Here is a 14,970-nt window from a genome sequence, read left to right on the forward strand (position 1 = left end):
ATTTGTTGATATCTCATCATTAAGATTCACCGATGTATAATGTATACTACATAGATAACCCTCTCTTAAACTAACCTATTACACAGAAGCCATTTTAAGTCCTTACTTCCCTTGTACAGACTATAAAAATATACAAATAAATACTACTAAATACCCAAAATACTTCTAAAATATTTTAATACTATACATAGCAAACTATGAAAAAATGTTATAAGAAAGTTTTGGCAAACATTGTATTGTTTGAAGAGATTTGAAAGTTCACCCTGGCAAAACTGCTTTCCAGTAAAAATGACTTGTTGTCTGTAGTATAAATGCAACACCCTGTAACTTAAAAAAAAACCTGTGTAAAATATAAATTTGAGGTCGCTTTTTTTGCAAAAGCGTCTCTGAAGATATGCAGCCAAAGCAATTGTACATAAAACACACTAGTTAATTTGTATCTAGATATTTTGGTTTGAAATTTCATGGTGGTATGTGCGTAAGGAGCATTTAATAGTTCATGCAAGGCATTTCTATTCCACCCTGTCTTCCACACCAACTACACGCTAGAGTTGGAAGAGGAGTGAAGAATCCCAAAGAATATTACTTGCCAACTTTTTCGCACCATTTATTTCAGGGAACGACTCGGAAGAAAAATTGTGACAATTTAATAAATAAAACAAAACAGTGTGTGGAGAAGACATGAGACGATATTTTCTATTTGCATTAAGGGAAGTTTTTGTGTTGGTTTCCCAAGGGATGGTAAAAAAGCGGTAATTTGTAATAATAACTTTTATCACTCTGTTTATAGACCTATTTTATGAAGAATTAAAAAAATTCTCAAATTCTGACACATTTTGATATATTGTTACGCATGCACTGTTCAGTGTACATTAGCACACGCTTTTGGGTTGAAAGTGTAAAAGCATTTGGACACATTAAGAGTAGCAGAAATTCTGCACTTTGTTTAAGCATCCATCATCGGGGTTGGCATTTTATTTCCACAAGTGTGGATACCCACTTCAGGAAACCATTTTGAGAAATGGTGGACACAACACTTATAGGTTTTAGGGAATTTGCCGTACCTCAAAAAGGCTATTGGCCAAAAGCCTTAAGCATTGGCCCCATGGTTTGGTGCTAACCCTTTGAATGAGGACTCATGTATGATAGGGTCACCAGTGTCACAATGTGGGCCCTGGGGCCAGACTAATGTATAGCATTCATTTTACAGTTTTGTATCAGTAGCTCTTATGTTGAGGGTGAGCTGGGGTTGAGATGGCCTTGTGTCAAGGCTTTCGTGGCTTGGAGAGCTGCGATCCAAAGCGACTGTTCCAGTCGCTTTGCTGCTTACGCCACGAAGGGCCTTGACAAAAGGCTAGGGTTGAGACGATCAACCCGAGTTGCCAGGTAGCAGAGTGATTGTTTAGTATTGTACAATTGGTGTCGACACATGAGGGGCTGTCTGTTCCCAACAGAGTGCATGTTATATAAGATTTATGTATGTATCTAATACTAGTATGTAATGTTCATTGGACTCGGCGTGGAATAACACAGAAAGAGAGTTACATAATATTGCTTTGTGGCAGTGTGTCTTTTTTGTTGTAGGTCATCAAAATCTGAAGCTAAATATCTTAGCACCCTAAACCAAATGGAAGTGGATTGATAGGTTCTTTCTTAGTAGTTTCGTCTTACTTTTCACACAATGCAAAGCTTAACATCTTGCTTAACATCTTCTATAATCATGGTTATTTTTATGTACAAAAAAGATATGGTAAAAAGTACAAGAAAAGATTTGAATTGGTTTATAAAAGCTACATTTTTTTATTTACAAAACGTTTTTTTTTTAATACCCTCAGGTGTAAAAACTTATTACAAAATTTCATCAACAAGCATGTCTAAACTACATCAAAATGATTCATGTATTTTGTTTAAAGATGGATAAAACAACTTCCTTGGCCTTTTTTTATACCAAAGCAGCCCTTGTGCATGTGAGAGCCAAGTCATCAGATGGGGCACATAAATTTCCCTCTGGTAATGGGGCACTTCTGTGTCGAAAATGTAAATTTATATTGGAACTTTGAAAAGGGCATTGCTATGGGTGCTTATGGTTATTTCAAGGCGTGTTTAAGGAATCTCTCGTTATCACACTGTTTAGTGCCAATCCTGTACAAATGTATTTCACATGACGGTGTTTGAAAAGCCTTTTCTATGCTTGCAGTGCTCTGTAAAGCATGTGAATCAATTGGCCGTAAGCGCAGACATGAAATTAGGCTCTGTTTGCTATCGAAAGGAAGGACTCTCCTCATCCAAAAAACAAAGCATCGAGTGTCAAGGTTGGAACAGTTTAAACTGGCCTGGCCAGACTCATTAGACCTGTCTATTGTTCACCACTAGAGGGCAGTGTTTATGTGCAAGGGTCATCACAAGTGTCTAAGGTCTGTTTCCATGCCGTATATGAGGGCCTTTAGTTGGTGAAGTTCGCTCTGCATTTTCTTTGATCGTTTGGTCGTCTGATGAACGTCATGAAGCATGAACATGTCGCCATCTTCTCCCACGCCGACAGTTACCTGAATAAAACATAGGAAGTGACAAGTGACTTTATTTTTCCCAATGTTTTTCTTTGAACTAACCAGTCTTGCTTAACAGAAATCAAAACTCTTGGGGCTGAAACAGGGCAACCCGTTCCAGTCTTTCACAGTAAAGATGTAGGCATGGGTATCATCCACTAGCTAAGAGGTATTGAACCCACACTTTGCTGCAAACACCACCAGACCTTGGGTCCCGTTAACTAGACCGCTTGGTCACGACACGCCAATTTGTGACTGGCTCCCTGCCACTACCCTAGCTGGTAGAGTAGAATGCACTACATGTACCTTTCCAACTTTTTACAAAGCAATTATGGTTGAGTGCCTTGCTCAAGAGCACATGACCGGGTATTGAACCCACACTTTGCGGCTAACAACACCAGATCTTGGGTCTGGTCAACTACGTAGTAAGACACGCCACTTGTGACTGGCTCCCTGCTATTTTTTCTTAACTAATGAAATCTTCAAGCAATGTTTTCTTTCACCCGCACAGCTTTTAAAAAAAGCAAACCTTAGTACTGTGCACATGGCCACAACGTTTACACATTTTTTTCGTAAACATTTGTTTTTGTCTCTAGGTTGATCGTTGCCCGCTAAAATCCTTCAAGATGTCTTAGATAATCAACTTCTTTATTACTGGTTGTTCTCCAAACCCACAACAATTGAAGAGACGGGGCGTTTTCTCATGCTGGTCCTCTACTTTGGAATAATCTGCCTCTTAATATCGGTAACATGTCATCTATTCATAAAGTTCAAAGAGGCTTTTTAAACCCACTTTTCACTGCTGCTTTTGACTAGATATACATGTACATGTTTCCCTCCTTGCGCCATGAGCATCACTTGTGATGGATACTGGCGCATCTTAAGTGTTCTTCTATTATTATTATTACCTTATAAAGTTGCTTTTCCACTTCCTTGAGGCGAGTCCTAAGGATTCGAGTATCGTTCTTGAAGCCTTCAATCTCCAGATTGCGTCTCTTCTCCAGTGCCTCATACCGTTGGTTCATCAGGTGAAGTCGCTTGGCAAGCTTGGCAACCTTGTCCTGTTAATGATAATGTACAACATCGGTGTATGGGTAAAAACCAACAAATATTCTCATCCAAGCTGGCCCCGGTTCTAGCTACAGGGCAATCTCTTGGTGGTCTAGTTAGTAAGACATCTGCTCCAGAAAAGCAAAAGTTTTGGGTTCAAATCCCACTCTTGCAAAATGTCTGTGATTTTTGTCACAGAACCCAGTTAGGGTAATACCAATTGATATTCTTTGACTGTGATGCAAATTTAACATCTATTAGCATCACTGTTGACAATAACAATTCTGCCACTGGTGTGCTTACAGTCTTTGAATCAAGATGACGACATAATAATTACAGCATGACACATCAATCTGATTCCATTAAGTGTTTAATATTCAAAGCATGGGTAGCGGCCGCCTTGACTGCTTGACTAAAAGTTAACAGCCGAACTTTCTAAGTGATGTTACCCACCTTGTAAGCGTCTTTACTGACGTCATCTCTCTCCCTGATGCGGGCCAGTTCATCCTCAAGTCCGATTACCTGCTCACGATACATGTCCGCTAGCTTCTGAGCCTGCTGTACCTGGTTCTCTAATGACTGATGAGAAATAACAAAAGTAAAACTCATTTAATTAAAACGATCTTGGCCATGACATGAATCCCTACTCAATGTGATTGAAGATGTGATCTTATTTACCTGTAGAGTTTCAACTTCATTAGATGTCATTTTTTTAAGAAAAAAAGTGAAAATCACAGAGCAATGTTTTCAGGGAAGTCTACCGACTGAGATGAACATTATTTTCGTAACATTCTTTTAATCATTTCTCAAAAACTACAGCACCTTAGCAAGTATTATTGTAAGGGAAGCTTTCTACCTTCATTATCTTCAAACTGTGTAAGTTTAATGTACATGTTCATCTGTGGACATTGTGTTTTTGTCGTACAAAAAGTACCCAAACCCTTTAAAGCGCTCTTGGCTGTAAACTGTACCTCTATTTCCATGTTCTGCGTCTGGTGCTGCTCCACGACATGATCCGAGATGACCAGGACATCGTCTTTCGAGACGTTCAGCTGCTCCTTACAGTGGTCAAGTTCTTGGAGTAGATGGTCCTTCTCGGCCATCCATCCTCTCTCGTGAGACCGCCCTTCATACTTTAGCTCCAAGTAGTCTTTGGTGCTGTCGTATAACATCAGTTGTGTGCGGTGTAATCTAGGCAGGCAATCGTATACTTTCTTTTATAATAATAGTAAAAGTAATTATAGTGGTTTCTTATATAGGGCTCATATCCTTCACTCAGTGACATTCCTGCACTGTACCATACAGTGTGGGACTACATCTGAATTATGAGACCAAATTGTTTATAGCACCATGTAATGGTTTACAGTGGCGCAATATGCTGACAATCAAACCAAGAACACCGGGGTGAACCCCTTCTCTTTTCGATAAGTGCACTTGGTTCTTTTACGTGTGTTACACACCACATGGGACCAACGGCTTTACATCCCTTCCGAAGGACGAGGCATGATATTAAGTGTCTGCTTAAGGACAGAGGTTTCACGACTGGGACTCGAACCCACACTCTGCTGAGCAGAAACACCAGAGTTTGAATCTGGTGCTCTTAAATGCTACGGTTGGAACTGACTTTTATTTAACCACTGAATCATGCTGAAATTTCACATCTATTTTGAGTCAAGATCTTTGAGTTTTTTGGACTGACTTTTCCTTACTGAAATTTCACATCTATTTTGTGTCAAGATTTCCGAGTTGTTGGGATTGACTTTTATTTAAGGACTGAATCTTGCTGAAATTTCACATCTATTTTGAGTCAAGATCTTCGAGTTGTTGGGACTAACTTTTCATTGAGGGACTGTATCTTGCTGCGATCCCTCTCGATGATCGTCTGCATCTCTTCGATGCGAACTCTCCGATCCTCCATCAATGATTCCGTCTGCTCTCTAGCTGCCTCCGTTTGCTCCTTCATCTGGGACTGTAAGGCTTCTATCTGTAGCATCAGGATCTCTGCATCTGCCTGATGATCGGCGTTGTTTGTGGCGTCCGAGGGGACAGCTTTTGGTTTGGCACTGTACGGACGCTGTTTAGCTATATGAAAATAATAATAATAATAATCCGCTTTTATGAAGTGCTTTATCCACCCAAAGGGCAGGTCAAAGCGTTTCCAACAAAAGTACCCCTGCAGCGGATTTCACAAACCCTACAATTAATCCTGTATGTGCGCCTAGAAATTTTCTGCTAACTTGATCAATCATGGTGAAATACATTTATGCTTATCTTTGTGCTTATTTTGTCTGCTACGGTAAAGCACAACAATTTGCTTACCGATGAGCAGCTTTATGAAATTGGGCCCAGAATATTTTAATGAGGGCAAGCACAACAACCTGCCCCTGAAATATTTACCTGTGGTCGACTTAGCAGCTAACCTATCCTGGGCCTCTCTCCTCGCCCTGTTGCCCTGAGGCCTGAGGGGCACTTCAGCTTTTAAACCCAATTTTTCATTTTCTGATGAAAAAAAAAAAAATTAAAACCCATATCTCCTGGTTTCTCTTGGAAGGAATGAGATGAAGTTAGTTTAAAATAAAGATACTAACTTCACAGTGCACTGTTGCAAGAGTTACTGTGTGAATGAATTGCGGCACCATTTCTTAAAAAATTATGTATCAGTATTTAAATACATTGTACATGCTAAAATAAGTGTTGTCTCCTGAGACAAAAAATATTATCGTAACATTGCTTTACTCATTTCTCAAAAACGACACTACCTCAGCAAGTAACATTTTGATAAATTATTTCTACTACAACTATCTTCAAACCGTGTAAGTTTAATAAAGTCTGTGGACATTCTGTCTTGTATTACAAAAAGTATTGAAACCCTTTTAATAATTTTACATCAAGATCAGCGAGCCACTTGGCAGCTGCCTTGATGATTTCTTTGGGCCACTCAGACCAAGTACAGAGAAGAATGACAAGTTGTGGTAAGGTTTTTTGACCTGTGTTTGGGTATCTCTTCTGTGGGTGTTTCTGTTTGACAATGGCTCTTGCAGGAGGCTCTTTATGGAAGTAGGTTACTTCAGGACCTGCTGGGCCTGAAAGTGACAGCAGATGCTGGATTCTGAGAGAGGGGGAAAATACAAAATTATAATAATCACTTCATGGTTTACGATGCAACTGCACTAATGTATAATTTATTGTAAGTAATGAATAGTAGGGTGGAGCACGCAAGTGCACAAGCAAAAATTCCATGCTTGCTCATGAACTATGCTTGACACAAGTGCAGAATATCTGCTTCCATAGGCGCTAATTTTTTTGCTTACGGAAAGCAAAGCCATAAAATTGGACCCCGGAGGGTTACCACAATAATCTTAACCTACCCCCCCCCCCCCCATGTACTCACCTCTTTCTGTCCTCAAGTTCCTGTATCTTGAGTCGGTCGTTCTCAGCAAAGAGTCTTAGGACGTGGTCCCTCTCTTGGAAGAGGTACACTTGCATATCACTCAGGGCCTTCTGTAACTCTGCAATCTCTTCTTCACGCTGTCTTAGTTCCCACTCCAACTTGTGCTGTGGTGGAAGAAACAAAAACATTGAACAATAGGGGTCTCCATTTCCACCTTTTTGGGAGTCAATTGCTCTGTGTTCATTTTGACTTTGAAAATGATGGACAACTGGCCTCAAAATAACCCACAGCACCCAGAGCAATTGCCAAGGTGTCCTACTGCCCTGTGCTTTCTGTGGTGTCCTCTGCAAAGTTCCTGGTCTAGATCTTGATATGATGATTATCGGCTCACTCAATGATTGGTAAATTCCATACATGCTAAAACTGAGAAAAAAAATTGTTTTGACATTATTTCACTCATTTTATTTCTCAAAAACTACAGCACCTCACTCAGCAAGTAATATTTTATGGGAAGCTTTCTACGATCATTATCTTCAAACTGTGTAAGTTTAATGTAAATCAGTGGACATTGTGTTGTGTTACGAAAAGTACCCAAACACATTTTTCAAGCAATACACACGTCTCATACTTCAAACTATAGCTCTCCACATACCTTGCTGGATTAAGCGCTTTATAACAAACTAGTATAATTGTTATTACCTGCTGTTCATAGGTCATCTTGTACTGTTCAAGTCTACTCAGCATGTCCTCATGCTCCCCATCAAACTCAGCTATCTTCTTCCGATAATACTCCAAAAGTTCTCTGGATGGACGCAGCTGTCCAAGCCGCTTATTCACCGATGGTATATCCATGGCGACATCATCATCTTCGTCATTGATTTTGTCGTCTTGGACTTTGAAGGAAACGTGTCCGGATCGCTCCGCCGTCATGGTTCTCGGGTGATGGTTGCTTTTTTGTTTGTTGAAAAATTTAACTCAGTTCACCAGCTGTTAGGGCCTATAAAAACAGAATTTGAGTTTGTCAAGAGTTTAAAGCATACAGTATTTTCATTTACTTTACGATTTGGGGTTGACCAGAGAACTGGCTGGCGCTCTACCAACTGAGCTTTCTAGCCCTATTATGTTGGCGATCTCCCTTTTTTGTCAATATCTTTGTTTGAGTTGCCAGTTAACTGAGTTAACTGCCTTGTACGTTGGTCGTAGCCAGGGATGACACCCAATTTACGATACAAAGCGACAGCTAAGGACAGCTGTTAGGTGTTACAATGTACTTTATCTGATTCTCGGTATGGTGGACTGTTGTGTGTTCCTTTTGAATTTGATGACCACTTTACAATAATTGTAAACAGTAAATGTATGTTGGGTCTACAACAGTCAGACATTGGTTTTTAAGTACTAAGTAAGAGCTCGTTCCTAATTCTTTGCTCTATTTATCATATATGATAAATCAATAGGCCTAATAAACCTTAAAGTCACCTGGAAATATAATTTGTTTTCTTTCAAACATAAGAGTATATGCTTACGAACAATAAAACAATTTTTTTAGGAATTGTTTGTCACGATTTATATGTTTACAAAATATATAAAGTTGTTTGGGGGGCTGACTCCGCCTACCCCTTTTGTTTGCCTGCAATGCGTATAGTAAACACACGTGTAAAGTACATGTACGTCCAAGTCGTGAGTTGGTACATTTCAAAAAGTGTTTTTCTGCATTCAGCAGCAATGCACCTGTTTTTTTTTTTAAACATACAAACTCAGAACTTGGTCCGTACATGTACTTTGCAATTGTGTTTACTCTACGCATTACAGGCAAAGTCTGCCTCGTTTGCGACACGAACAGTGCCCTCTCGGGTCTATAGGCTATATTGATATAATTAATACACTGTGGCCGTGGGTCATGTATAAAACTATTTTGTCTACTGACAGTCACTGACAGTGACTGGGCAGTGTTACAATTATATACTTTTTCTTGTTGGTTAGTTTTTTTGTAATTCAAGTTGTAGTCTAGTATCTGATACAGTACTAGTAGTAGGATAGTATCGTAGCGTCATACGTTATCGACCCTCATATGTTTTCGGTCCCCAACTTGATTCCCGTTTACCGCGAGATTGTGCAAGCTGCACCGGTGACAGAAGCTATGCAGTTTACTCACAGTCTGTATTTTCATCAGGCTTTATCATGCTGAGAATAAAGTTTCCTGTCGTTGGTTATGCTCAAACATTTATAAAATGATTGATTTTTGGAACTAATCACTAGTGCATTATTATGCCAACATTCAAATGAGTCAAAGATAATCCAACCTCGAAAGTTCAAAACAAAATTACTATCTGCTAGATTGAGTGTCATGCTGCTTTAGTCACTAGATGGATCACGTGAGGTGGTTACTATTTGGGATTCTATGGTGTGCCAATATGGGGAAAAAGTGAAGTGAAAATGACAACAACAATTTTTTTTTGATTTACTGCATACTGTAATAAATTCCGATAAGCATAATAAATATTAAGTCTACATTAAAGAGAACATATCATAGATTGGTTTCTCATCTCCTGAAACCAAACATTACTGGTCTGAAATGGGGGGAAACGGATTGTTATGAAATGTGTGTGCTTCAAGGGGGGGGGGAGTTTTACTTTCATGCCTTATGATATCTCTGGATTCTAATATAGCAGCAATAATGCCTTGGGACAAAAATGTAATTAAATTTGTTAAGTAGTAATTGAATATTATTTTTGATTGATTTTGCACGTCATACTAGCTTCTGAATATTCAATAAAATACCAACCAATGAAAGGTGTGAAAACAAATGACGTTGCTCCAATGTCGTGCATGCATAAGCACTATTAGTGTATTACTAGTATTATTATTAATGGAAGACTGTCTCTCGCAACGTAAAACCACAAATTTAAAAATTTCAACACACCATGAAGTGTAAGTGTTAAAATTTGATAGATGATTTGAAAAAAAAAAATTAGTTTTTGATTGTGAACAGTTTTCCTGTTATCCTACCTGAAAACACATGACACCATGCCCAGGATAGAGTTGGGTTGGATTTTTGGAGTGATGATTTAATTAACGGCGAGAGAATGCTCATTCATCGGTAGTTCGCTTTAAATTGTCAAAAAGTCGAGCCCACTAGCTTAAGTTTTCGAAGTGGCCGAAGTTAATGAAATAAAATACCGAACCAACCATAGAGTAAGGTCTCTGTCCTTACTCTATGAACCAACCAACCTTTCAATTTAGACGGACGATAGACAGCAGCAGCAGCAGATAATCAAACACTTTGACATAATTTGATGGACGACGATCGTCACAAAATAATTTTCAAATTTAGCGCCCTCTCTCGCTCTTACAGCTATAGACCTTAGAACACATGCAGTACAGGGAGATGACTTTGTGGGGTGGGTTTATTATTATTATTATTTTTTTTTTTTGGGGGGGGTTGTTTGGGGTGTTTGATTGTTTGTAATGTTTGCTTGTTTATTATACATTTTGCCCAATTTCTTAAAGCTGTTAAGCAGAGTATACTATTATTTAGCAAACAGCTAAAACCCGTACTTCGAACATGTGCTCCATTTCAGTCATTTTGGATGTTGATCAAGCTTTCTTCGGTGGCTCTCTTTTGAACCCAAAACCGATCACATAATACAATATAGAATGGCTAGCATTTGAAATCGCTTAACACAACCATTGCTAATTATTCTGATATTGCTCCTTTATACCTCAGTCAGCACCGAGCTAATTCAAGCCATTGCCGTTGGCTGTGATACGCATTGGCTTTATGGTGAAGGCCTAATGCCTATTAAAAGGTAGTATCAGAATTATCAGAATGAAATTATTACTGCGTCAGTTTTGTCTCAGGTTTATCCACTACTAAAAGCATAAAATGGCCCGAATTCCTGGTCTCCTGCCTCTAGCTGCCGGGCAACCTCTGTAGTCTAGTTGGTAAGACACTGCTCTAGAATTGCAAGGGTCGTGGGTTCGAATCCAACCCGAGTAAGGCGCGCGGTCCATTTAGGGCCGGTTCGGCAACCATCCACGATTGCCGCAAACGATTACTTTACAGAGGGTCAATCGGTTGAGTTTCGGCACGCAATCGTTTCCAGAGATTATAGAAAGACTTACTCAGGTGAAACACAAAAGAGTTGGTACTTGACTGTGGTTTACAACTAACGAAGGAGTTCGCCAAAACCAGGCTGTCACTGACACTTCCACCGCTAATCCCTCGTTAATCACGACTAATCCTCCACGGCCAGGAGTACTGGTAACAATGGGTGGGTGCGTGTACGCCCAGGTAGTAGCTTTTCTTAGCATCATGAATGAATAGGTTTTGGGGGGCAAATTACGGCATTGAACATCTTGTTATGTAATTTAAGTCGACAAAATTCGGGATTCTTGATTTTGAGAGGTAGGACCGAACGGAAATCATACAAATATTTAACAAGGCTGTTCCAATTGATAAGATGGTTAACGGATCGCGGTGAACGATTTCCTACCGCGATCCGCTGTGAAAATTGGGGGAAATGAAAATTCCTCATTTCGTTTGTATTGACGAACTTTTGGTCACATTATCTAGACTATATAATCTTATTTTTTTTCTTTTCAGAGCCACACACATCAAAAAAGAGATTTAACATGATGCGTCTTTGTAATAAAAAGTTATTAAACTATTCATTTATAATTTCACAGATTTGTAATATTTATGTTTCAGATTTTCCCCAAATCACAAGACGGACTCCAAATTCATTTACACTTTTCCATGAAACTTATTTATATTAAAGCACGAGATTGTCTGGTGAACGTTAAACATAGAGGGGCTTTATCTTTACTCGATGTCAACTTAAACGTTAAAACGGGACGGGTATAAACAAATGTTCTGATAATAAGATCAGTTCATTTATTCCACTTAATCATAAAACAAACAATTGCACACACATACATTCGACATTTTTTATTACAGTCTTTTTATTAATGCAAAGGTATTTCTTCTTCAATGCTAACAGTATGTTTAAATGTAAAAGTATTCACAAATAAACCTTCAGACGAGGACGTACTTATAACCGTCCTATTTGCAGATCACACCCAAATTCAACAACCTGGTCATACGTTTATTAAAAACAAACACATTAGTTGGGAAACATTCTTAGTTGGTCACAAACAACCACAAACTGAGTTCGTCTCGAACGCTCAAATGCATGTATACATGTACATGATGTACCCATGTGAGATACATTGACGTTTCCATCGCTTGGCAAAGCCAACCAGCATATACATGACATAAAGAGGTAAAAGTAGAATGTCAGGTTATACTTCATCGTTTTTCACGATAAAAAAAAGTATGTGTGGTATCTTTTGACAAGTATTTTGTAAATGAAAAAACACTGCGCATAAAATAAAGCGTTTGAACATCAAGTTTTTGAAATTCATATTCATAGTCTACTATACAACAGTCAAAGCCCAACACAATGGACATTAATCCGTTTGACAATCGTGTGATGGTTGCCGAACCGGCCCTAACTGGACCGAGCAATTGCAATGAAACTTTCAGGGATCGAGGGTTATGGTGCAATATTGATCCTAAGGCAATGATGTCATGATGACGTCATCACCGGTCACATGACGTCATCTTAAAGGTGTTTTATGTTAAATTTTTGAAAATATATATCAAATCAGCCAAAACGGACCGTAGGTTTCTGTTTGCGGGATTGGGTAGGGGAAAATTAGGTCTTCATATTTTGTTCGTGTGGTTGACCTAACATGGCATCTACTTCCGGTCGAAACGGGCCAAAAACGTAAGTGCCCTGTAAATCAAAAGTGGTAAAAGTTATGAAGTAGCTTTCCAGGACGGAAGTGTCTAGCAAGGGTGGGCAGTTCAAACAAAACATTGGTGACGTCATAAATTGCAACAGCGCCCTCTAGCGGCAGGTTGAAAACTCTTCAAAATTTACTTTTTGTAGATGTCTGTGGTGAAATTTGCTGTAATCACTTTAAATGACGTCATCGGGGGTCACGTGACGCGACATTAAAGGTGCACTTTTTTGAAGTCGTATAACTCTCGAAGCAATGACGCGATTATGTTGAAACTTCGTGGATTGTTTGATATTGGCAAGTTCTTGTGAATTGTAAAATGACGTAATGATGACGTCATGACATGTTTTTTCCCTTTGTGCGCCTTTAACACATCAATTGCTATCTGAACATGGTATAATCCAAATTATTTTTTTAATTAGGCCGGATTGGTCATAACTGCTGTGAAAAAAAATATATAAATAAATTACAAATTCAGTTGAAAAATTAAAAATGTTATTTAAAATGTTATTTCAAATGCACACAACAGAAAACAGAAATCAAATATAGGTAATATTTAGATGGACCTATAGCACAATATTACCCATGATCAAATACCACCAAAAGCTGATAAAAAGATTACAAACGATTGCGGCTTAAAGACACTGGACACTTATGGTAATTGTCAAAGACCAGTCATCTCAATTGGTGTATATTAACATATGCATAAACTAAGAGTGAACATTTTAACTCAATTGGTTGTCGAAGTTGCGAGATAATAAGATAATAATGAACGAAAAAACACCATTGTCACTTGAAGTTGTGTGCGGTAGATGCTTGATTTTGAGACCTAAAAAAATATTCTGAGGTCTCAAAATCAAATTCGTGGAAAATTACTTCTTTCTCGAAAACAACGTTATTTCAGAGGGAGTCGTTTCTCACAATGTGTTATGCTATCAACAGCTCCGAAGGTTTTATGCGAAACATTATTTTCCGTAAATGCCAATAGTGGCCACTGCCTTTAAGATACTTTCTGGCTATTTAGCCTTTCTGGATTATCTGTATAGCGGCACACATCTTAATAATTTATTTATATATAATTACATATATAATGAATAGGGTAGATGGCCTTAGCTTTCGATCCAATCCGGACCTTCTTCAGAGGCATAATACAAGTACAAACAATTACATATAAGTGGGAACAGATAAAATGGATATGGTTATGACAATTAAAAACAAAATACAAGCAAATCAAGGGGATCACCCCGAAGGGATAATGAATAGGGTAGATGGCCTTAGCTTTCGATCCAATCCGGACCTTCTTCAGAGGCATAAAACAAGTACAAACAATAATATATTTTTTTTTGTTTTCTTCAAAAAATAGGGTAAGATGCGAGCCTCTCCTTCTACATTATTCTTGCGACTGGTGTCCGTTCACTCTTAATTAACTACTTTGCACAATGTTGACGTTATTCCCACTCGCGCTGCGCCTGTCCTTCCAACATGTCATGCCTTTTGTCCACTACTCTATTAACATCAACATGTTCTCACTCCCTTTTACTGGGTCATCCATTCAACCACCGGAAGCAGCAAGCGATCTTGAACTGACATTTTTAATATCGTCAGAAGTCTATACGGTAGCACTGATGAAATTTCCCCAAATAATTGTTGATGTTTTGTTAAAAATAGACCCGGCAGTGTAAATAACTCACTGTTCCAGTCGTTTGAGTTGTTATGACAGCACTTATGATACAATATCGATTTTTACCAGAGGCTGCCGCAGCTTGTGTATTTGGTTCGAAGGCGGGCTAATAAACTGTTTCACTACCAAGCCCCTTTTCACACTAAAGGTATTTCCTGGGAAATTCCCGGGAACTTTTGGCCCATCTTTTCACTTCCCGAGAGTTGCCCGGAAAATAGCGTTTTCCTGGAAAAAAAAATAACCCTGCTCAGGGGTAGGAAGTTAACCCCGGGCTAAAACGTTTTTCATGAAACGACCGTGCAAATTCCCGGGGAATAGTACTCCAGGGAGTTACCAATATACACATATTGACTGGCAATGAGGCAACTAGTGTACGTCTATTCCCTCGATGGACTTTGAGTGACCAGAAGAGGGACCTATTTCCCAATGCCGAAATTTTGCATAGTTCCTAAAGAGCAATTGCAATGAAACTTTCAGGGATCGAAGGTTATGGTGCA

At 38.8% G+C, this 14,970-nt stretch overlaps 1 protein-coding gene across 3 annotated transcripts; it reads right to left on the minus strand.

Annotated features, from left to right (window-relative positions):
- Positions 1-506: 506 nt before the first annotated feature.
- On the minus strand, positions 507-10,301 carry LOC117306754 (coiled-coil domain-containing protein 77-like). Of its 3 annotated transcripts, none has more exons than XM_033791239.1 (10): positions 10,216-10,301; positions 7,687-7,984; positions 6,988-7,151; positions 6,584-6,705; positions 5,994-6,095; positions 5,432-5,678; positions 4,568-4,787; positions 4,050-4,175; positions 3,455-3,607; positions 507-2,546 (listed from the first exon to the last, which is right to left on the minus strand). In XM_033791239.1, the coding sequence occupies exons 2-10, from the start codon at positions 7,915-7,917 to the stop codon at positions 2,400-2,402; spliced, it is 1,512 nt and encodes a 503-aa protein (XP_033647130.1). In that variant the 5' UTR covers positions 7,918-7,984; positions 10,216-10,301; the 3' UTR covers positions 507-2,399. The 3 variants fall into 3 exon arrangements, with proteins under 3 accessions (XP_033647130.1, XP_033647132.1, XP_033647133.1); XM_033791241.1 differs by lacking the exon at positions 10,216-10,301 and adding an exon at positions 9,994-10,179; XM_033791242.1 differs by lacking the exon at positions 10,216-10,301 and adding an exon at positions 9,140-9,176.
- Positions 10,302-14,970: the final 4,669 nt, after the last annotated feature.

Source organism: Asterias rubens, chromosome 2 (assembly GCF_902459465.1).
Source record: "Asterias rubens chromosome 2, eAstRub1.3, whole genome shotgun sequence".
NCBI lineage: Eukaryota > Metazoa > Echinodermata > Asteroidea > Forcipulatida > Asteriidae > Asterias > Asterias rubens.

Bases quoted from the DNA above. Each gene is read 5' to 3' on its own strand.
- LOC117306754 (XM_033791239.1), bottom strand. From the start codon at position 7,917: ATGACGGCGGAGCGATCCGGACACGTTTCCTTCAAAGTCCAAGACGAC. The intron at 6,706-6,987 runs GTGAGTACATGG...CCCCTCTCTCAG, and splicing joins GAACTTGAGGACAGAAAGAG to AATCCAGCATCTGCTGTCAC. The intron at 3,608-4,049 runs GTGGGTAACATC...TATCATTAACAG, and splicing joins TCAGTAAAGACGCTTACAAG to GACAAGGTTGCCAAGCTTGC.